Source organism: Hibiscus syriacus, unplaced genomic scaffold (genome assembly GCF_006381635.1).
Source record: "Hibiscus syriacus cultivar Baekdansim isolate YM2019G1 unplaced genomic scaffold, ASM638163v2 tig00111387_pilon, whole genome shotgun sequence".
Classification (NCBI taxonomy): domain Eukaryota; kingdom Viridiplantae; phylum Streptophyta; class Magnoliopsida; order Malvales; family Malvaceae; genus Hibiscus; species Hibiscus syriacus.
In genome coordinates this window covers 430,791-453,869 of record NW_024063075.1, presented here as the reverse complement: position 1 = coordinate 453,869, position 23,079 = coordinate 430,791, and the positions used below count along the sequence as shown (strand labels likewise).

At 34.8% G+C, this 23,079-nt stretch overlaps 2 protein-coding genes and 1 pseudogene across 2 annotated transcripts; 2 read left to right on the top strand and 1 right to left on the bottom strand.

Moving 5' to 3' along the window:
* The first annotated feature begins 384 nt into the window (after positions 1 to 384).
* Positions 385 to 2,661, top strand: LOC120159916 (annotated as a pseudogene).
* Positions 2,662 to 3,470: 809 nt separating this feature from the next.
* LOC120159914 (lysosomal Pro-X carboxypeptidase-like) lies at positions 3,471 to 5,904 on the top strand. Its single transcript, XM_039170418.1, has 9 exons — positions 3,471 to 3,918; positions 3,980 to 4,166; positions 4,239 to 4,372; positions 4,447 to 4,559; positions 4,653 to 4,896; positions 5,011 to 5,163; positions 5,276 to 5,355; positions 5,626 to 5,675; positions 5,762 to 5,904. The coding sequence occupies exons 1-9, from the start codon at positions 3,511 to 3,513 to the stop codon at positions 5,902 to 5,904; spliced, it is 1,512 nt and encodes a 503-aa protein (XP_039026349.1). The 5' UTR covers positions 3,471 to 3,510.
* Positions 5,905 to 7,816: 1,912 nt separating this feature from the next.
* On the bottom strand, positions 7,817 to 14,098 carry LOC120159929 (protein argonaute 5-like). The gene is made up of 22 exons (XM_039170427.1): positions 13,514 to 14,098; positions 12,788 to 13,005; positions 12,535 to 12,684; positions 12,314 to 12,447; positions 12,106 to 12,218; positions 11,880 to 11,983; positions 11,150 to 11,288; positions 10,951 to 11,067; positions 10,758 to 10,868; positions 10,596 to 10,667; positions 10,216 to 10,335; positions 9,983 to 10,133; positions 9,788 to 9,909; positions 9,561 to 9,698; positions 9,346 to 9,488; positions 9,194 to 9,256; positions 9,056 to 9,119; positions 8,743 to 8,869; positions 8,579 to 8,652; positions 8,389 to 8,483; positions 8,264 to 8,295; positions 7,817 to 8,177 (listed from the first exon to the last, which is right to left on the bottom strand). The coding sequence occupies exons 1-22, from the start codon at positions 14,033 to 14,035 to the stop codon at positions 8,002 to 8,004; spliced, it is 2,985 nt and encodes a 994-aa protein (XP_039026358.1). The 5' UTR covers positions 14,036 to 14,098; the 3' UTR covers positions 7,817 to 8,001.
* Positions 14,099 to 23,079: the final 8,981 nt, after the last annotated feature.

The following is a 23,079-nucleotide window of genomic DNA, read 5'->3' as shown; positions in this document are numbered from 1 at the left end:
AATGAAAATGTGTATTTTTGGTACGAGTTAGATCAAAACGTAGTGCAAGATTTTTTTATTATTTTGGTTGACTTTTGTTAATTTATATAAATAAAATAAATATGAAATATGGGCACATTGAAATGAGAAAATAATACCAATTTTCAAACAAGGTGAAAGTTCCAAATTTCTAGTTGATCGACAATTGATATGCCAAAGCCGGCAAAAGAATATTTACTTGAAAAAAATCCCAAAGAGCAATTTGTCTGAAACTGTTTACTGTTGTCTGTTGATGCCGGCCGGTGAATCTCATGTTGCATGATAAAGAGGGTAATTAATCAAAGTAACAGTCAAAATAAACCTTCCTCCGAGGCCTTTCATTTCTGTGCTGAAGTTCAATAGTTAATGGAGTCGCAAATACTGTTCTTCCTGTTATCAAAAGTGCTTCTTCTGCTCCCAACACTATGCTTATCAGCGGCATATCCTTGGACGACAACGAGCTACGGCACGGTCGAAAAAACCATGATGACCAAGGAAGACAGGAGCCTTCCAACAGATTTTTCTTCATATTACTACGAACAAACGTTAGATCATTTCAGTTACAAATACGAGGCTACCTTACGTTCCCACAGAAATACATTGTGAATTTCAAGTATTGGGGTGGGGCTAATACGAGTTCTCCCATCTTCGTTTACCCGGGTGATGAGGCGGGCAGTATCGAAGGAATTGCCATCGGTGCTGGATTCATGATTCATCTTGCTTCTCGCTTTAAAAGTCTTCTTCTATTCATAGAGGTATGTCATTATTTGCTTGGTAAGGTTCTTGTGCAACAAAGGTTGATCAAAGGATTGAAATACGTATTCTGAAAAGTAGAGGGACTAAGAATAATCAAATTATAACAGAAACATTTGTACAAGGATATTCTATACAATTTAGTCCTCTAAATTTATCTAGTACATATTGGGAAATAAGTTTGATGATGTGATCGGTCATGTGTAAAAGAAGAATTGAGCATAATTTTCACCGGCTTAGAGTAAAATGGCCGCTGCTAATACATTAATGGATCACAGCATCGTTATTATGGAGATTCAATGCCATTCGGATATAAAAACATAGCAGGCCAAAATGCCTCAACACTGGGATACTTAAGCTCGACACAAGCTTTAGCAGATTATGCACAGTTGATCATTGACCTCAAGCGAAATCTATCAGCTGAAAATTGCCCCGTTATTGCCATTGGAGGATCTTACGGTGGAAGTACGGTCATACTTTACTTGTTCTCTCTCAATAATATCTATATGTTCAGAAACTGATTCTACATTTTCATTATAACTCAGTGCTGGCATCTTGGTTTCGCCTTAAATATCCCCATATCACCCTTGGTGCATTAGCCTCATCTGCTCCAATTCTCTACTTTGACGATCTCACTCCTCAAAACGCCTATCATGTGATCGTTACCAAGGATTTCAGAGTTAAAAGACATTTTCATATGAACCCTTTTATGTTTTCTGTTACTTGCATTATCTGTGTGTTCTTGATTCTTGTTTTTGTTACTTGTGCAGGAAACTAGCGAGAGTTGTTATAGCACTATAAGGCAATCTTGGTTTGAAATCGACCGTGTTGCAGAGAAGCCGAATGGACTTATGAATCTCAGCAGCATCTTCAATTCTTGCATGTAAGTTTCATGGGAGTTTTTTTTTTAATCTTGGTTCCAATGAAATTCTCTTGTTAGTCCTAGGTAATTAATCCTTTTTTTTCTCTGCTCAAATTTGAAGGCCTTTGTATTCCTCTGAGCAGCTGAAGTGGTTTTTAGGCTTTGTCTATGTATATTCAGCTCAGAATGACAACGGCTCATCGGTCCGACATATATGCGACGCAATTGATGGAGCGCCACAAGGAAGTGATATTCTGGGAAAAGTTGCTAGAGGGATCAATGCAAGCTTCTTCGGGGGACACTCATGCAATGATATATTTGAAATCAAACCAAACAATGGCAGTGCATGGTTTTGGCAGGTAATTCAAATGTTCCACATCACCCCAGTATCATTATCAGGCCTTGATTGATTCCTCTTATATGTTTCTGCAAATTGTCATCTCAGACTTGTACTGAAATGGTAATGCCAATTGGTCATGGTGAAAACGATACAATGTTCCAAGCATCACCTTTTGATATGGAAGAGTATACCAGAACCTGCCTCGACCTCTTTGCCGTGTCGCCGAGGCCTCATTGGATCACAACTGAATTCGGTGGCCATGTAAGCTGGTTTAACTTCAAATTTTCCCGACAGTAAACTCAAGCAACAATGTTTCAATGAAAAAACATTGCAGGACATAAAATCTGTACTTGGAAAATTTGCAAGCAACATCATCTTCTCCAATGGACTACGTGACCCGTGGAGTGCTGGAGGGTGAAGAACTAACACTCTTTAAATGAACCCTTCTTTATCATGCTTTATTTTACATTTTGCTGAACCATGTTGTTTCAGAGTTTTGTACAACATATCAGATACCATTGTTGCAGTATATACAAACGAAGGTTCCCATTGCATGGATATAAACACTCCGAGCACTAATGATCCCAACTGGCTGGTCGAGCAACGAGACAACGAGATGAACATCATTGGAGGCTGGATTGAACAACATAATGCAGAACTGGCCAGAAAATTGGGTTCTAAGGACTAGCAAAACTGAAAATTTGTGCCAAAAGGACAACACAACAATTGCTTGTGTATACATATCAAAATCAACGAGAGATCCGTTGATTGGCCAAATGTTCAATCATGTTTGCGTTGTTACACTTCATGTAAGCTCGAATCTTAATATTTATCTTGGAAAGTTATCTCTCCACTCAATAAAAAATTCAATGAAACCAAACAAGACTCCTGTCTCAAGTAACTTTTTAACTATCTATCGAAAATGTTTCACATTTTACAAATGGAATGATCATAGATTGTGAAAGGACAACTATATAGGAAGAACAAAAAGTTTTGTGTCCCAACATTCAAGTCCTTTGTACTTAAATCTCAGGGAAGATACTTGATATCTATCGAGCGTGCTTTCGAAAGAGACAAAGAACATAAAAATACGAGAGAAAATGATCTTATTTGTCCTAAGATGGTGTATCCAAATGCAGTGTTCATGCACCATTAGATTAATAAAACAATTATGCATAAAGTCCATTAATAAACAGAGATTGAGTTAAAACCTAAAACATTTGACATTTTTAAATTTTCAAAATTAAAGTTTGGAATCGATTTCGATTAATATATTTTGTGATTGGAGAAGAAAATGGTATCAATTAAGATCCCAGAAATAATCCCTAAATTTAAGTTAAATTTTGATATATATGAATAAACTGATTTAGAAAATAAAATCTTTTGTATAAATGATATGAAAAAAGTATTGATGTGGATTTTTTAATTGATTGGGATACTTAAATATTACTATATATATATTTGGAGCAATAGTTGTCTTTGGACCCTAGCACAGGCTAACAGATCATATTACTGTTTTACAGATACATTACGAGCCATGAAATATTCTCCTGAATTTTCAGTCCAATGGCTTCAATTCATGGTTATGGTACTCTTGATTTCGTTCACCGGCACCGTATCCGGCTGGTTCAACATTCCGAGGCTTAGTCCGACGAGAGGAACGATCATCGAAAACCCTGACCTTCAATCATTTGCACCCGTTTCAGATGATCTCCGAACATTTTATTACCCTCAGACACTTGATCACTTCAACTACCAGCCTCAAAGCTACGCCACTTTTCAACAAAGATACGTGATGAATTTCAAGCATTGGGGCGGAGCAAATGGCAGCGCACCGATTCTAGCCTATCTCGGAGCAGAGGCCCTGATCGACAACGATCTTGCCATAATCGGTTTCCTCAATGATAATGCAATCCACTTCAATGCTACCCTCGTTTACATTGAGGTAAATAACAGGAAATTATTCCAACTATATCAGTTAAGATTCTAATAGAAATATTTTTCATCATCGGTACTATGGAAAATCAATACCATTTGGATCAAGTGAAGAAGCCTTTAAAAATGCAAGCACTATGGGGTATTTCACCTCTGCACAAGCTATTGAAGACTATGCAGAAATCATCATGCACATCAAGAAGAAACTCCGTGCTTTCTATTCTCCGGTTATTGTCATCGGAGGATCATACGGCAGAAGTAAGTGAGACTAATTTGATTCTATAATATGATCATTATGATGATTAACATTAATAAATTCAATGAAACCAGTGCTTGCTTCTTGGCTTCGGCTGAAGTACCCTCATGTTGCTTTGGGAGCTTTGGCCTCATCAGCTCCGATTCTTTACTTCAATAAAATCACACCAAGTGGAGCTTACGTTTCAGTCATCACCAAGGATTTTAGGGTATTCATTAAGATTAATGTTCACCTGAGTATTTCTTCGTCGTCGTCGTGTGACGAAATCTAATATACATACAGGAAGCTAGCGAGACCTGTTACCAAACTATACGAAGTTCATGGTCTATAATCGACAAAATCGCTTCCCGATCCAATGGACTTTCAACCCTCAGCTCGAAATTCAAAACTTGCAAGTACAAACATCGGACTTTCTGATATATTGCCATAAACCCTAAACTCAGAAACCGAAGCTTAGAATTAATTGATGTTTGTTGGCTGATTACTAGGACATTGCAAGATTCTTCAGAGCTGAAAAACGAGTTGGAGAACATGTATGCCGAAGCAGCGCAATATAACCACCCCCCAAGGTATCCGGTAAATATGATCTGTGGTGCAATCGATGGAACAAATGAAAAGAAAGATATTCTGGGTAAGATATTTGCCGGTGTTGCTGCTTATAGAGGGAATCGTTCATGCTACATTAATCAACCAACCAATGTATCCGAAGCAGATGTAGCTTGGAGTTGGCAGGTACATATATCTTTTTTAACCTAAGTTTTTCTAATGTTAGTCACGTTAATAATCTTAAACCCTAAACCGTAAAACATAATAATAATAATAATAATAATCATAATATGATTTTAGATATGCAGTGAAATGGTGATGCCCATAGGCATCGGCAAAAACACAATGTTCCAAGCAGATCCATTTGACCTAAACAGCTATACAAAAGAATGCATGAGATCATACGGCGTTCCTCCTCGTCCCCACTGGGTCACTTCTCACTACGGCGGCCATGTATTACCATCACTATTTTCTTCACAAGTTTTTTGTTCGTTATTTTATATAGATAAAAATATAAAATCCCAATTAATTGTTATTTTTTTTATATATATGCAAAATTTTGCAGGATATAAAACTGATTCTCCAGATATTCGGTAGCAACATCATCTTTTCGAATGGATTGCGTGACCCGTATAGTCGGGGCGGGTAATGATTAAATTAAAAGGCCAAATAACGGTTTGGGTACCTCTATTATGTTTAAAGTTGGGATTATGTCCCTATAGTATTGATTTGACATAATTTGGTTTGTCTATTTTTATAATGTCATTCTTTAATCTAAATTACTAACAACAACAACAAAACCCTATTTCCATATGTAATGGGATAAGAGGCTCCAGGTTGAGAATAGCTTTATTGAAAGACCTCCGGCAATTACTAACGTCATCTTTAAATGTTTATGTGGATTTTGTTCGGTAGGGTTTTGGAAAACATTTCAGACAGTATTCTTGCAGTACATACAGTAGAAGGTTAGTGAAAACTTATCAGTTTGATTTATTTTACCTAATTAATCTTGTATGGAAAAATAATGATAATTATATAAATAAAAATGAAGGCTCTCATTGCTTGGATATACTTAGAGAAAAGGAGAGTGATCCAGAGTGGTTAGTGAAGCAGAGGGAAATGGAGGTGAAGATTATCAAAGAAAGGATTGCCCACTACCATGCTGATCTTAAAGCCAGTCTAATCAAACAATAGGAATTAATTAATTAATTAGTTTCCTAGATTGAAGTTTAATCAATTTGCTTATATAATGGGTTGAGAACATCTTAAATTCACAAATTATTTGAACACACCACATCAATATCTGTGTTCATTTATTTTTGTTGATTCAGCTTCTAGCATCAAATTTATTAACAGATTTAATCCACAACAATTTTTTTAATCTTAAATAAAACTTTAAAGATAATATACTTTAAGGCTAACTACATGAAAAATCACTTACATTTATTTTTTGTCCACTTTTTGTCACTGATTTCAAAAAACATAAGATATAGTCACTTTCATTTTTATTTAATTAAGATGTAATCACCCCGAGTTAGCTGTCGTTAACGGCAATTAAATATTTTAATATAATCACACATTTAGTCTCTATTATATACATATTTTACAACTCAGAGTTAACTTAAAATTTTTTCAAGTAGAGTTGAATAAAACTTTTGAGTTTCTATTTAAATTTAATTATAAACATTTATAATATTAATGATATTATTTGATTTTAATTTAAATGATCTTTTATAAACATATACAATACATGTGATATACATTTATGATACAAACTTGAGACTCAAACTTGAAAATCAATCTACTTATTATTAAAATTTTCGAATTATTCGAGTTGTATTTTACAACTCAGTTTGAACTTTAATTTTTTCGAGTCGAGTCGGTTTATGAAAGTTAATCCTCCAACCGAAAGGTGACACGTGGCATTAAGGGTGAGCGAAATTTGACTCGACTCGAAGAACCAACTTTTTCAACTCGACTCTTGAAAACTTTACTTGAATTAACTTCGAGTTGTAATTTCATAAATCCGACTCGACTCGGAAAAAAAAATTTCAAGTTCAAACCGAATTGTAAAATACAACTAGAATAACTAAAAAAAATTAGTAATTAGTGGATTAATTTTTAAGTTTGAGTTGAGTCTCTCGACTTTGATCATAAATGTATATCACATATGAAGAAAAATTATGATAAAAGACACATGTATTGTATATGGTTATAAAAAATCATTTAATTTGAAATCAAATAATATCATAATATTTTAAATATTCATAATTAAATTTAAACAGAAAATCAAAAATTTGACTCGATTCAACTCGAAAAAATTATAAGTCATCCCCGAGTTGCAAAATAGGATTAAATTTATTTTTATTTGTTAAAAGTAGAACTAAATTGAGAGAATATATAAATAGCATCGATCAAATGTGTGATTATATCAAAATATTTAACTGTTGTTAACTACAATTAACTCGGGATGACTATATCTTAATTAAATAAAAACGAAAATGTTCATATATCTTATGTTTTTTTGAAATCAATGACCAAAAGTCGACAAAACGTAAACGTAAATGATTTTCCATGTAGTTAACATATACTTTAAAAAGAGAATTATCAAACGTTAAAATTAATTTCTTTTGTCATTATGCCCATATAATAGATGTAAATTTTGTTTAAAAATAACACTAAATCTAAAACAATACAAAAGACCGTAGGAGTCGATGAGATATATCAATAAGAAGAAAACAATGCATTTACCAATATAGTATTGACTACGCTTTATAAGATTAGATAAGAGCAAATGAGGTAGTAAATTGAAGATCTTTTGAATGTAAATGAAATTAATCGTGCTTACCGGTCTACTGCTGTCGTGGCGTATATTCCCGACGTCGCATGCTTTCATTGCGTATTTTCTCGCCGATCTGCCGCAACCGGTTGAACGACGACTCTGATTGTGGCCGATTGCTTCTTCAATGTAATTGATCTGTTTCTTAATTAAAGAAAATTAGAGTAGGCCAATGACAAGGGTTGAAAACCATTTTGAACACACCACAGATAATAATTCAAAAGATCATTTTCATTAACCATTTGACATGTGTAATTCAAAAGATTTGTTCTACGTACACGCCACGGATGAGCAAAATGACTCCAAAACCATCCCATCTTTTTAAAGGCCTGCACATCATAACATGTACTTGTATAACTAAACCAACCACCATCCACCAAGAGTGTTTGTGATTCCAAGCTAACCCATCCTGTAGAAAACCCCAAACAAAATAAAAACAAAACACAGCCTACTCAGCAGTAGAACATCACTTCCTTCACATTGTCCTTGATGCTGGGCAGGGGACGAACATCCGCACTCTGGTCCTTTGGCTTTCGGCTTCCACCAGTGGACCCGCTGTCCGACATCTCTTCCTCTACATAATATCGTGCCCTAAAAGCAGCTAGATGGGCATAATAAGCTGGAGGCACTGCAAATGTAATAAAAATATCAACCAACTTGGAAATAAACTTGCAAGCTAAAAAAAAGATTTTAAGAGCAAAAAATATCACTAACCTATGGAAACCGATTTCGTACACCTCGCATACCTAGACAAGAGTGAAATAATTATGTGGTTAGGACTAATCTGAGCAATATTTATTCACACTACTAAAAGATTGCAGAGAGTAACAAATACATACGTATAACACAAATTGTTGGTGAGAATTTGCATAAGGTCTGCAGTGAACCCATTTTCATCATACAAGACATGATAATGGGTGGGTTTACTGGTTCCCTATACAAGAAAAATAACGAATACATTTAGTAGCAGACAGTAGAAGGATTAGGTGTAAGAAAGATAATTGTAGCAGAAGGCAAGCCTCAGTTTACCTGAATACCGGCGTGACTATTAAGATAAAAATCAAACTCAGTGGGATGACAAATGTGGGTATCCACAACTGTACCTGCAAGACACTGAGTACGGTAAAATATACTTGTTATCCGGTAAGAAGTTAATTGATTATGCTGGCGCCCAATTATGAGATACTCGATACCTGGCAAGACATTGCCACTCCTATCAGATTTGTTGCGTTCAGTAGGGAATAAGCGCGTATGATGCCTCTTCTGCACCACAACAAATGTAACTCGTGGCATATATCCTTCCTGGAGTGAGGAACAAGCCTGGAGGAAGGATTGAAATTAACGGTGTCAGAAGGACTAAACACCAAAAAGCATTGCATAAACATGCTAAGTATATTAATAAGCTGATGTTAATGTCCACGTCTATATAGAATTTATTCAAAACACAGTTTCTTTGCCCAAGATATAGCAGGGTGCTAACATCACAAAAGATAACCCTTTGAATACCTTCCGGATATTATCCATTTCATCGAATAAAACTTGACTGAACTGGCCTTCACTCACACCATCTCTGTCAGATTAAGTAACAGTTATCAGCAACAAAGCTAGAAAAGTAGGAATTTGATGGCCAGAAACAAAGTTCACCTGTAGAAAATAATCCTTGCAGGTATTAAATTGGTTGACCTCCTGAAAGCAATGAGCAATTCCCTGAAGTGAACAAGAAATGATCAATAAATGAAGTAGAACACAATTAACTAAGACGGGAGCCTGAAATAAAACTATATCTACATCCCTACCTTATCATACCACCATGAACTAAACCCTTTTGAGGATCCTGAGTTGTTTTATAGAGGTCCTGGATTATTTCCTGCCGATGTGTCTGTGCAGAGACAATTCCACGGTACTTTGTTATTTCAGGCCAATCCATGGAAGCAACTACCTGCAGCCACGCCAAAAACCTCTTAACACGATGAACAGAAAAGATATGACAAAGAAAAAGGAATATGCATACCGCAGCAATAGAAGAACTCGAATCCTCTCCAGGCTGAGGATGAGTGACATCAGCACCAAATATAATTGTAGGCATATCGCTCACAAGCGGAATTCTCTTTTGAATTGCATCATTCAGCACCGTATTTCTACCCCCAACCTAATTAGTTAACAATTATAAAAAATAATTAAAAACGAGAAAAAGAGCCAGCACAAACATAAAACCACCACTGAGGCAGAGAAAAGCACCTTGACATTAATCTTGAGAGAAAGGTTTTCAAAATATTGTTTGCTAAACTTTGAAGCTATATCAGGCTTACAACATTGTGAAACAATACCTAGCTCAGTCTCACAAATTCGCTTGATTTTTCCTGGCAAGTAAAGAGTTTTATTGCACACAGAAAAACCAATATTACCCATTTACATTATATCAGAATCTCTTACCATAGGAGCCAGTTTGATCAGGTAGGATTACTATCAACAACTGAAGTGGCGTATTCTTGCCAGCAGACTCTCGGTGAATATCCAAGAGAGTTTGTTCAATTCTATCAGAACGAGCTGAACGGATTGGGATTGATGCGGTCTCACGAAACATCTAATGTAAAAAATGGAAAATGAAGCCAGTCAATAGTAGATTAAAAATAAGATATGTGCACTTACAAAACTACACACCATACCATTCCTTTGCTGTTACACATGTTCACAAGCTCATAACAAAAGTCGTTTGACATATTCATAAATTTTGAGGAGAAGTTCACACAAGTCCAGAAATCCAGTCTCCCACCATTGACCATTTTCTGCAAGAATAATGTGCTTAAAACCTAGAAAAGGAACTTCTACACACAAGAGAATTACCAATATAAAACAATCAAAGATTTTAGCAAACATAAACTGCAAGCAAATGATACTGGAGAGTGGAAACCGATAAAAACTCTTAAAATGAATTGGACGGGTGATGCACATTAAACCCTGGAACAAGAACAGGAGGCCAAAAAACAGTTCTGATTGTTGTTTTCAAAATCACTTCATAGACAAGATGTAAAAAAATATATATCACCTTATTGATCATGTTCCATGACCCCAAGCCAGGACTAACACTTCGTTCTTTTCCACTATCATGGTACTTAAGCTGCAGCAACCAGGACAAACAGATATTAGTTTATAATATGAAAGTAAGTTTGACTTCCTTTGAAGATACAACATATTGACATGTTAGTACCATTGGGGGAGGTAAAACTCTTGCATTAATCAAAGCAAGTTCTTTCTGAACATGAATTCCAAATTCTTTACCAACAAGCTCATCTGCCTCAAAATTATTAACTTCGACCATCTGCAGAAACATAATAAATGAATCACAATTGTTACCTAATCAACAAAATAAATGCTGCTAAAATTATCCAACATTATCATACCTTTCTAACATTTTCCTCCCTAATATTTGGACGTTGACAAGTTGCTCTCAACAATTGACGAACTTGTTGTTCATTCAACTTTTTTATGTATCTTTGTCCCTCAGCAATCCTACAAAGCTGAATAACAAAATCATTAGAAGTACCGAGTTAAAAGCAAAGAAGAAAAGAAATAAAAATCAAGTCAGTATGAAGCAAGAACCTCCATCGGCAAGTAGACAGGTCTAGCTTCACACCCAGTTTGAATGGCAGGCAAGTATGTATGTTCAAGCACAATATTGTATTTCTCACGGAAATACTGGGGAACAGAAACTTTAGTACTTTTCTCATCAAGAGAAAACCTAAAAAGCCAAAAACAATTGACAAAAGAGATACAATGAGAGAGAATGAAACAAATACCGGACAGAAGCATAAAATGCTAGGGAATACAAATGTAGTACAATTATTATGCTTATATCAGCTATTTGACTTAAAATTTAGTACTTCACTTTCATAAAACAGTTTCAAAAAATTATAGCTTAAGGTAATTGAACAACAAAGGTGGTAGCCATTGACTAACAAATATACTAGTACAACTATTTGAATGTAAATATTTAGTACCCCACTGTAACAACACAGTATTAAACAAATGTTATCTTAAGATTATTGCAAAACAAAGGTGGTAGCTATTGACTAACTTCCACACTACGAAACATTTCTGAAGTCATTATGACCAAAGAAAATAATGCCAACTGCAAATAAATAAAACCAACTCAGTTTAAACATGGCAAATACAAGACTACCACAAGTACCACAAAATCAAGTCAACCATACTCATTTGAACAGGTAACAAAGATGGGAGAGAATATAAAGATCTTCACAAGTAACACAAAATCGATTCAACCATATTTATCCCATTAATGTAGCTTCCTATAGTGTTGTAACAAACTTACATCAGCTGACTAATAGGCTCCCTAGATATGCCAACAATCTTTGAAGTTTTGGGATACTTCATGTAAGTTAGTTGAACTTTCACTCCTTTTAAGGCCTTTCTCACCTAAATAATAAGACAATAGTAACATTGTAAGAAATTTCATCCACTTTGATCTATAGACACTGAATTGAATATTCGTCTAGTTGCAGAAAATAGAAAATATTAGTGTTAAGATGAAATAATACTTTAATACGATCTTGATCAGACAAAGGCCTTTTCAAATTTTGAGGACGATTGAAATGTTTCATAACAAAATCTGAAACCAAAAGTGGCTCATAGAAGGACCGGGCAGACACATCTGCAAAGTGAAAATAGGCATAGAAAGAAAAAGCAGTAAAACTACAACATTAAGTAAAAAACAGCCACAAAATTAACAATCAATAGAATAGTTACCAATATTAAGTGATAAACCCATCTGTGTAGGTCGAAGACTCTGATAATATCCTGTCCAGTAGTCAATTCCATTACCAAGCCCCCCTTTTGCACCTAATGACGGATGGAAAAATGACCTTCCAACTACATTATATCTGCAAAACAATGTATCAAACTTATTAATTTGATATAGTATAAAATGATTTAAGATAAATGATGGACCATAGTGAAAAGGCAAATACTTCTCCGATGGGGCAGCCCTAAGAACAACATCAAGTACTTGAATAGTTTCTTGAGGGCACTCAAAATGCCTTCTGCTCAAAAACTCCTTAAGGAAATGTATGTCGGGCTTGGATGCAAGTTTGATTGCTACCTTAAATTGTCGTTCCCTCCTGCAATAACAAACAACCAGAAAGATCAAAGTAAAATAATAATATCCAATAAAATGCAAAATGTCAATACTCAACACACCATAATAAAATTCAAGAATATTACCTCGCTCTAGCAGATGAACTCTGGCCACGATCTGTATCGAGTAATTTAACTACAAACTCCTTGGACTCAAACGGGAGAACCCCAGCAGTGTACAAGCTCTTCCTGCCATCATATGCTACACGCCGATTTCCAAGGTGGGAAGCCCTGTATGTCGTAGAAAGCTCCTTCAGAATGTCTCTGTTTACCTTTTTCGAAGTTACCTCCGGTGTTATAGTAACCTGCAAGTAATGAAGAAGATATGAAAAGCTGTTAAAAGAGAGCAGATGAAAATGCAACTGAACAGAGATGGATAACGAGGTAAATATGCAAAAAGAAGCTAATATATCAATAATGAACTAAAAGTAGAGGAATTCATTAAAGCAAGTTCGTGTACGGAGAAACAATCCATTATTAAAACGGTTAGATCATGGAAAAATGACGAGAAAAATTAGCCGATAAAATATTAAAGGAGAAATGAAATATCATGCGTCTTTAGAAGATACAAGAAAAAATGCAAGAAAACAGAGACGGGCAATGAGGTAAATGAAAATTAGCACAGGGAAAAAAATATTGAAATTAAAATATATGAACCAAACAAAAAAGTAAAATTCATCTAAAGCAAACCATTAATAGTTAAAATTTCCCTTTGGGTTTTTATTGAAAAAACAAGTATTAGCTAAATCCTTCAGTGTAGAAATGATTAAAGCGCTTAAAAATCAAATAGAGGGAGAAAGGGAGAGAAAGTACATCGTAGTGATGAAGATCACTGCAAGCAACATCTACTAGAAAATGATTCGCTCTAACCGTGCATTTTGTACCGACGGTACCAAAACCCGGCCGTCTCGGGAAACTAATCGCCTTTGTCGACGAAGGAGGAAGAGAAGACGCCGTAGTTGCAGCCACAGGACTCAATGCAAGTTTCTGAGACACCTCTTTGCCCAGTGATTCCGCACTAGACGAAGGCTGATGAGCAGGAGCCAACTGAGGAGGGGTTCGACGAACTAGAGCCGCCTGAGGAGGGGTTTGACGAGCCGGAGCCGCCTGAGGAGGCGGTTGACGAGCCGGAGCCGCCTGAGGATGTGGTTGGCGAACCGGAGCCGCCTGAGGAGGAGGCGGGGTATAAGAGGCAGTAGGACCAGATGATCCACGTCCCCTTCCTCTACCGCCGCCGCCGCGAGGTAAAGGCTGAGAAGGTTGACCGTGACCCGGATCATGTCCACGGCCACGGCCTCTTCCACCACGGCTTCCTCCACCGCCACGACCGGACATTGCAATAAAACAACAATAGAACGAAGATTCAAAAGGCGAAATTCAAAAAGTGAAAAGAGATTCACGATATGGGGGAGAGGATGAGAACTGCGAAGAGTGAGCCAATTTATAAGGTGATTCGTTCCGGGTTCGGGTCATTTTAACAAATTCCTTAGAAAACAAATCCCAACTGACCCGTTTTCTGTATGGAAGAAGAAAAAAACGGATTTGTTCCCATTTCCATTGTGACTTTATTTTCTAAATTTTAAATTTTTATTTTTTTTTATGTATTTTTATATCAATAGAAGTCGATAATTTTTATTTTAAAAATAAGAGATATTCAAAATTGTAATGAAATCTTACAATTATAAACGTAGACTAAATATATAATCAATAATATATTTTAATAACTAATTATACAAAACTGATCATTTGAGATACCAAACAAAAAAAATACTAAAAACTCATAAAAAATTAGAATAAAAAATAAATATAATTGTATCAAACTACATAAACAAACAAATTATAACAGTCAATCAAACTATAAAAATACTCCAATTCTGTTCATGTTACAAAATTAATTATAAGTTTTGTTTTTTCTGTAATGCATTTAAAAATAAACATATATAATTTTCTTTTAAAAAATACATATAATAATCTCATGAATTTCTTAAAATATATTATATATTATATATTTAATTAACAAAAAAAATCGGTGATCAAACCAATAATATATATGTATAAGAAAATATTTATTCAAAAAAAAGTAATTCTTTAACAATAAATGTTGTTAATATTTACATTTAAAATATCTATAGATAACAATTATATCCTTAATTATTCAGATAATGTCATTTTATATTTTTAAAAATTCTTATCAACAAAAATAAATAGTATATTAGATCCATTCATTTGTAACGTTAAGTTAGAGATACCTTGAACCCAACCTTATTTTTTCACTAGTTGAGAGGTGGAGGCCAGAGACACACATATTTCATCTTTTGTGTAGAGAGTGTGCTATTACGTTGGATGATGTTTCTATACATTTGGCGGGGATGTGATTTTTAGGGTGGCGGATGATGACTGGCATTCCTGAGCGAGGAGTATCTTTGAGGTTTTCCGCCTAATTTCAACGGTGGTCGAATACCGTTAAATTGGTTGGTTACAACTTTAAACATTTGAGTCGCGACACCTCCGAGGAACAGGTTAAAATATATGCACGGATTTGCATATTACAACTCATAGGAATCGTGCATCCAAGTTTATTGTATGTAGTTGTGTCACATTGCAGATTTTCACGTTGTCGGTGCACTCAGATAGGGCTCCGCAGTTTTGGCATTTCTGTATAAGGAAATGTGTCGAGCAACTGATTATTGAAAAAATGTTATCGGCGGATGTCTCAGACATGGTATCACATGCCCTTTTTATGTTCGGTTATGAAAAACTCGTTGGTCTTCCCGCTATTGTTGAGGTAATTTCAATAATGAATTTGTATATAAATAATTTTGTTGATTATATAATGATTTTTTTCATTGAATATGTGGTCAAGTGCAAAAAAAGATCATCGAGAATTACCAGATGAATTTGAAGAAATTTGGGTACTCATTGATCAGAAGGCTAGTATAGAGGCATGTATTTAAATTTTATTATTTACTTTTAATTATCGTTATATAATTAGAATATTATTTTGATAAGAATTATATATATTTATTTTAGTTTCAATGGGCTCCTTATTCAACTGAAGAAATGAATATTTGTATCACATATCACTTAAGAGACCCATTAGATGTCTGGATGGTAGTGACCCCTCTGATATGTTATGCTATTATTGAGTGGCATCCTACTGATTGCGTTCTCCGTCAATTTGATTTTGTACAATCTATTCCGGAAGCACATAAGAATCTCAACGATATATATATCATCGATAGATGGGGCAAAAATAAAGTCGGTTGGCTACTGAAGCACATCTAGTGTGTAATGATATGGGATGATCAATGTGGACGCATTCCTTGTACGGAAGCCATTTATTTTGATCATTATTCGGTTGCGGATGATTATTATGAGTGATTCAACACAAATGGGAAACCGTTCTTACTTTCCAAGGAAACACGAGGTGGGAGCATTCATCGACGCCGATAAAGACGTCAATCGTCACAATATCATTGTCCCCTGACTCGTGGACAGATAGCAGGTGCTTCCGACTCTTCCTCAGCTGCAGTACCGAAATCATTACAACATCCACTATCTACATCGGTGTACATTCCATAGTCGTTTTAGATGGCACCACAACCGTATCAGATGGCATCGTAGTCATTTCATATACCACCATAGTCGGATCAAATGCCATCGCAACTAGTTCAGATGCCACCGCCGTAGGTTTTTATAACCCCTATTGTTGGATATTATATTTCTTTACTTGTAGATCTAATGTGGGATTCATATGCTGGTTATTTGGCGAGTAAAGGTTCACCACATACATATATATAGGGGTGTAAACGAGCCGAGTCGAGTATTGCTGAGCTCGACTCGACTCGAAAACTCTGAAATGGAGCTCGACTCGACTCGAAAACTCGCGAGCTTAAAATTTTTAAGCTCGACTCGAACTCGAAATCCTGAACTGAAGCTCGTGAGCAGCTCGAAAAGGCTCGAAATGAAAAAAAAAATCTTAAACTTAACAAGATTGAATCCTCAAATTCAAACTCGAACCTGAACCTTAAATACATGAAAGCCTTATTGTATTTTTTTAAAAAAATCAACACATAAATGTTAATATTATTAATAATTTATTTTTTTTAAATCTTAATATATTATATTTTCGAGTTACTCACGAGCTTTTCGAGTCGAGTATCAAGTAGCTCGTTTCGGCTCGTTAAGAATTCGAGTCGAGATCGAGTTCGAGTCGAGTCCATTCGATCCGAGTATTTATCGAGCCTTGACCGAGTCGATCTCGAGTAGCTCGCGATCTGTCTCGTCTCATTTACAGCCCTACATGTACACCTCCGATGCATTTTTTGCACTCATCGATGTCGGTGTTTTCACATTTTTTTTTAGCGGTGGGATAGTCAGTCATACACCTCTAGGGTCCTTATTCTATGGAAGTGTTATATCGTCATCTGTCTTCATCAACAAAATGTAGTTGCTCTTAATGATGATGATGATAAGAGTGAGGAGGAATAACGGGTTATACGAAGAAATCCTCATCAACATAGATAGCCACCGCCCTGCGGAACACATTCAAGAGCATACATCGATAGAGTTGTTTAGTTCGTAATTTTTTATTTAATTTTGTTTGTTTACCAGCAATTGTAAAGTTTTTATTTAATTATGGATTTTTTTTTATTTATTTTGTTTGTTAATATTTTTATTATTTAATTGTTCAAATTGTATTGTCTGCATTTAATGTTTCTATTTAGTTGTTTTTATTGTTTGAATTATATCGTTTTCTTGTATTTAGTTTGTAATATTTTTATTTAATCTTCACTTGAGTAGCCCATTACTATGTGATGCTCAAATGACATTAATTAAAAGTAAATGAAAATTAAATAACACAAACTTATATTTCATAAACAACAATTACATCATCACAGCATCAACAGTTACTTAATGACAAAAGAGATGGACATTTTTTCCTGGCCTAGGTTTCTACAATGCCTATATCTTTTATTTTCTATAGACGTCTCCCGAATATCTATATCACAATGAATTCGAGTGGATTTTGGACGAATTGGCTCTCTTAATTAGAACTGATCTGGTACAATAAGAAGCCAATTCTAAACCTCATCAGAGTCTTGGGAACTCAAATTCATATACCTTTAATACTTCTGAATTTCTCTATCATAGTAAATAATAGCTGAAATATGCGTTATTTTGAGAGTTTGAAAGATTGAGAGTCATATCTGCAAAAAACAATAGCTGAAATACGCCTAATTAAATAAATAATATGTGAATCAAAATATAAAATAATCCAAAAAATTAAAAAAATTCACAATAATTTAAATAAGGCAATTTCATATTGTTATCATATCGATAAAAATGTCTCGAGGTATGATTCAACTTTCTAATTTTACAACCGTAAAAAATAATACAAAATAATTAGTACAATAAAATTTGTTCAAATAATTAAATATAAAATAAATATAATATAATATAATATAATAAAAAATAGTTTTACCTTATAAAAACAATAACAAAATCTACTTAACTTGATAGAATGAATTTATAGAAGTGAGAATAAGCAAGTAATTTTGGTGTGGGGATGTTTGTATTAAGAGGGTTTGTTATTTATAGAAGAGGGGGAGCGTTTAAAAGTTGAGTTTTCAAGTTCGGATAATAATGGAGTACTAATAATTCAATATGCATGATCCGCACCTTCCGTACGTGTCTGAGGTTTGGCGAATGCGCGGATCACCATCTGCACCTTTCCTTACGTGACGCTAACTCGAACAAAACCTTACAAAAATACTATTGACGATCTGCAATTTATTATCACTGTGTCAAAAAGGATTCTAAATCAATAATATTATAGAAAAAGATATCTAACATGTAATTATTGGATTTATATTTAGATAAAAACGGTACCCAATATACCTGTCATCCATTCATCAGACGCAACCCACAAAACGACAATAATAAAATAAAAAAGGAATGTAGTATTTTCTCCGGTAACCAGTAAGCGGCGGTAATGATGCAATGATTTCTCTGTAGTTGTTACTTGGTAGAGAGCTCCACCGCTGGTACTTTTTTTATTTTATATATATTAATATAAAAATTATTCTATAAGCGATCTACTCAAATTAAATTTATATAATTTTTTTTATTTTAATAACGTTTGTTTTGTTTAAATTTTAAATTTTCACTCAAACATATAAATTAGTGTAAAATTTTACACAAATTTATATTAAATAATTACTCTTAGTACTGATTTTATCTTTTTTTCTAATTAATGTGGGAACCACTCACGTACCCGTAATCTGTTGTTGACGATTGATTATATAAAAGGATAAAAGTGGGAATTTAAATAAAAATAAAAATTCAGATCCTCCGAAGGTCCGGAATGTCGGGCGATTCTTACCAAGGAAGTTGCTTTCGTAGAGGGTATTTCTAAGTTACCATAAAATCCTTTGCCACGTTTCGACCTGGTATTGGATCGAGGGTAATTACGGCCAATTGGGGAAAGATTAGAAAAGGGTCCTTCATATGATCCGTGAGTGTGAGCATACGAGGTTATTTCATGTCAATACTTGTGTAAGTTTTCGAAGACGATCACGATCAACGATTTTTAATATCAATGGCCCCCACCAGCCCTTCTAATCCTATTAAAGTCAATTTTTAAAAAAAGAAAAGCAAAAATCATTCCAAAATTAACCTTTTATATAGATCTAAGGTGTTTTTACCAAAAATCATCAAACTATTAAATAATTATCTATCATGTACCAATCGTCTTAATTTTATCGATCTAATACTTTTTGTGACAGCATGATAAAAAGGTGTGGATCACCATCTGCGTCTTCTTGGGGTTTGTCCGAACTGATGCCACGTAAGAGTAAAGCGTGGATCACTATCCGCGCCTTCATGAGGTTCTGACACGTGACGAAGGCGCGATTCACAATTAGCGTCTACCAAAATTATCCCCAACCGTCCGCCTTAATTACCCCCTCCCCTCCCCTATAAATACCCTCTCATACAACCCTCAAATCACACCAAAGCGAAAATAGTCTCTTCTTATCACTCATTCTAACAAAGCTCAAGTAGGCTCTGTTATTATTCTTATAAGGTAAAATTATTGTTATTATATTATAATCATTAAATAATTAATTATTTTATTATATTTTACTGCCTAATTTTTTTATGTTTTGCTGTTATAAAATAGAATGCAGATTGTTGCGTTTAGATGAGAATCATATCGCGAGTCATTTTGCCGATACAGTAACAATTTATTTAATTTGTATTAGTTTTATTATTTTGTTATGTTAATTAGTGCTAATATTTTATTTATTTATTTAGTATTAGTTTATATTTTAATTTGTATACTATTTATTTAATGAGGAGAATGATCGTATATTAGACCCATTTATTCGTAATGCTAAGTTAGAGATACCAAGTCACATTTGGTCGTACTTAGTGGAGGCAGAATTCAGTTACATAGCTAGATATGAAGGGCATTGTAACCTTAAAAGCAATCTTATTTATGCACTGGTCGAGAGGTGGAGATCGGAGACACACACGTTTCATCTTCTGTATGGGGAGTGTACGATTACGCTGGAGGACATTTCCTTATATCTGGGGCTATCGATAGATGGGGATGTCATTTCGGATGTGGCGGATAGTGACTGACATTCGTTGTGCAATGAGTATCTTGGAGGTATCCCACCTAATTTCAATGGTGGTCAAATACCACTATCATGGTTGACGATATATGTTGAACATTTGAGTGAAGACTGTTCCGAGAAACAGGCTAAAAGTTACTCGGGCTTGTATATTACGAATGATAGGAGGGATCTTGATGCCCGATAAATCTCATAACCAAGTTCATTGTATGTGGTTGCGTCACCTAGCCGATTTTTGAGTTGTCGGGTCATTCATTTGGGGCTATGCAGTTTTGGCATCTCTGTATAAAGAAATGTGTCGAGCAACTGATTATTTGAAAAATGATATTGGCGGATGTCTCTTGCTTCTGCAGTCATGGGCGTGGTATCACATACCTTTTTTGTGTCCGGTAGTGAAGAATATGTTAGTCTTCCTGTTATTGTTGAGGTAATTCAATACTGAGTTCATATATAAATAAATTTTTGAGTATATAATGAATATTTTTTTACACTGAATATGTGGTCATGTGTAAGGAAAGATCATCGTGATATATCAGACGAATTAGAAGAAATTTGACTACTCATTGATCAAAAAACTAGTACACAGGGATGTATTTAATTTTTTTATTTACCTTTAATTATCGTTATATAATTAAAAAATTATTTTGAAAAAAATTATATATATTTGTTGTAGTTTTAATGGACTCCTTATGCTACTAACGAAATGAGACATTGTATCCCACCTAATATGAGTGGCTTACTAGATGTATGGATGACAATGGTCCCTCTGATATGTTATGTTATTGTCGAGTGGCATCCGACTGATCGCGTGCACTGGTAATTTGGTTTCGTACAATCTATTCCAGAAGCACCTATAAATCTCAAAAAATTTGCATAACATCGATAGACGAGGGGAAAAGAAGTCAACTGACTCATGAAACACAACGAGTGGGTGATGATCTAGGAGGACCCAGTTGAGATGGTACTGGTTGATCCCTATAGCACAATATGTATGAGGACCTTTGTATTCTGTTAGTCCTTATATGCTATTTTTCCTCTTCATCTTTGATGCATGAACCATCCAGTTACATCCGTTATCACGTTGGACACAATAGTCGACATACTTTTCAGTGGTGGATCGGTCGACTCTGGAGTGAACGAAATTACGAATGTTATAATTCTTAATAGCTATCATCGCTTCTTCTTTCAATGAAAACTCCATTCCGATATATAACTCAACATCATTGATTGATGAGTTAATTTTTTATCACCAACATTAGGCATATCCGTAAATTTTGGCCCGTACATTGCACCATAGTCAGCTTCATACATGTGTGCTGGAGGTTCGGTGTGTACTGTAGTTGTGGGAACTTAATCTACATCATCATCATCATCATCGGAGTTCATGTTGAATGTCTTCCCCTTGAACTTGAAGGCATCGTGTCATATGGGTTTTGGACTGAGTGTTATGTCGTAGACATCTCAACATTGAGGTCGAAGAAATTCGCAGTTGAATGTATCCCCTGGAACATGAAGGCATCATGTTAAATGGGAACTGAACAAATGGTTGAGTCAATGGCATCCCCATATTCAAGTCAAAGAAATTGGCAGATGAATGCCTTCCCCCTTGAACTGGAAGTGACGTTGACATACAGATTGTTCGTGAAGCCATCTCGATAGACATCGTAACAAGTTGTTGATGAATGTCTCCCCATTGAACTTGATTGGATGGTACCATCATGTGGATTTTTCATTATGGTGATAAAATCATTACACATTACCGTAGTTGGGATGTCAACTTGATCAGCTTGTTGAGCTAGTCCACAGCTGGAGCATAATGACATGCCACTAACCGTAGACACTTCAACAATGTCTCATATATTTGTGTATTGGCGTCTGAAATTTGATTATGAGAATCAACCATCATAGCAGCATTGTCATCGTTGGAGAGTTCGAACACTGTATAAGTTAATGGAAATACTACTGTTGAAAATCTGTACTGAAGTGAGGACAGTCTTCTAGTACTTCCAACATGAACATTCCTTGAAATTTTAATGATCAGCTCCTTAAGAGTGATGTTTCTCTTGAAAGATATTCTGACAGAATGATTTGATGCGAATACAACGCCTATTTTATCTTCCCTAATTTCTAAATCATAGTAAACAATAGTTGAAATACGTCTCATTTTTAGAGTTTGAAAGTTTGAAAGATTGAGAGTTTTATATCTACAAAAATAATAAATTAAATATGTCTAATTAAATAAATAATATACGAACTTAAAAATAAACTAATGCTAAAACATTTAAAAAATTAACAGTAAATTTAATAACACAATCTAACATTGTTACCGTCTCGGGAAAATGCCTAGAGATTTGATCTCGCAATCTATTTTATACCCGCACAAAATAAAACAAAATCATTAGTACAAAAAATTTAATCCAATAATTAAATTTAAAATGACAATAATATAATAAATATTAATTTTGTCTTCTAAGAACTATAACAAGATCTACTTAACTTGATAGAGGAGAATTATAGAAGGAAGAATATGAAATTAAATTTTGGTGTGGTTTTATGTTTATTAACAATGTTATTTATATGGGAGGAGTGAGTGATTCGCAGGGTTTAGGTAATGATGGAGTACCCAATAATTCAAGGAAACATCTGTGCCTTCCCCGAGTGTCAGAACCCCAGGAAGACGCGGGTGGTGATCCGCGTTTTACCCTACGTGGCGCCAGCTCGAATGAATCCCAGGAAGGC

Bases quoted from the DNA above. Each gene is read 5' to 3' on its own strand.
- LOC120159914 (XM_039170418.1), top strand. From the start codon at position 3,511: ATGAAATATTCTCCTGAATTTTCAGTCCAATGGCTTCAATTCATGGTT. The intron at 3,919-3,979 runs GTAAATAACAGG...AATATTTTTCAT, and splicing joins CTACCCTCGTTTACATTGAG to CATCGGTACTATGGAAAATC. The intron at 4,897-5,010 runs GTACATATATCT...ATATGATTTTAG, and splicing joins ATGTAGCTTGGAGTTGGCAG to ATATGCAGTGAAATGGTGAT.
- LOC120159929 (XM_039170427.1), bottom strand. From the start codon at position 14,035: ATGTCCGGTCGTGGCGGTGGAGGAAGCCGTGGTGGAAGAGGCCGTGGC. The intron at 10,336-10,595 runs GTGATATATATT...TTATTCTTGCAG, and splicing joins CATGGAACATGATCAATAAG to AAAATGGTCAATGGTGGGAG. The intron at 8,870-9,055 runs GTATTCAAAGGG...TCCTTCCTCCAG, and splicing joins AAATGGATAATATCCGGAAG to GCTTGTTCCTCACTCCAGGA.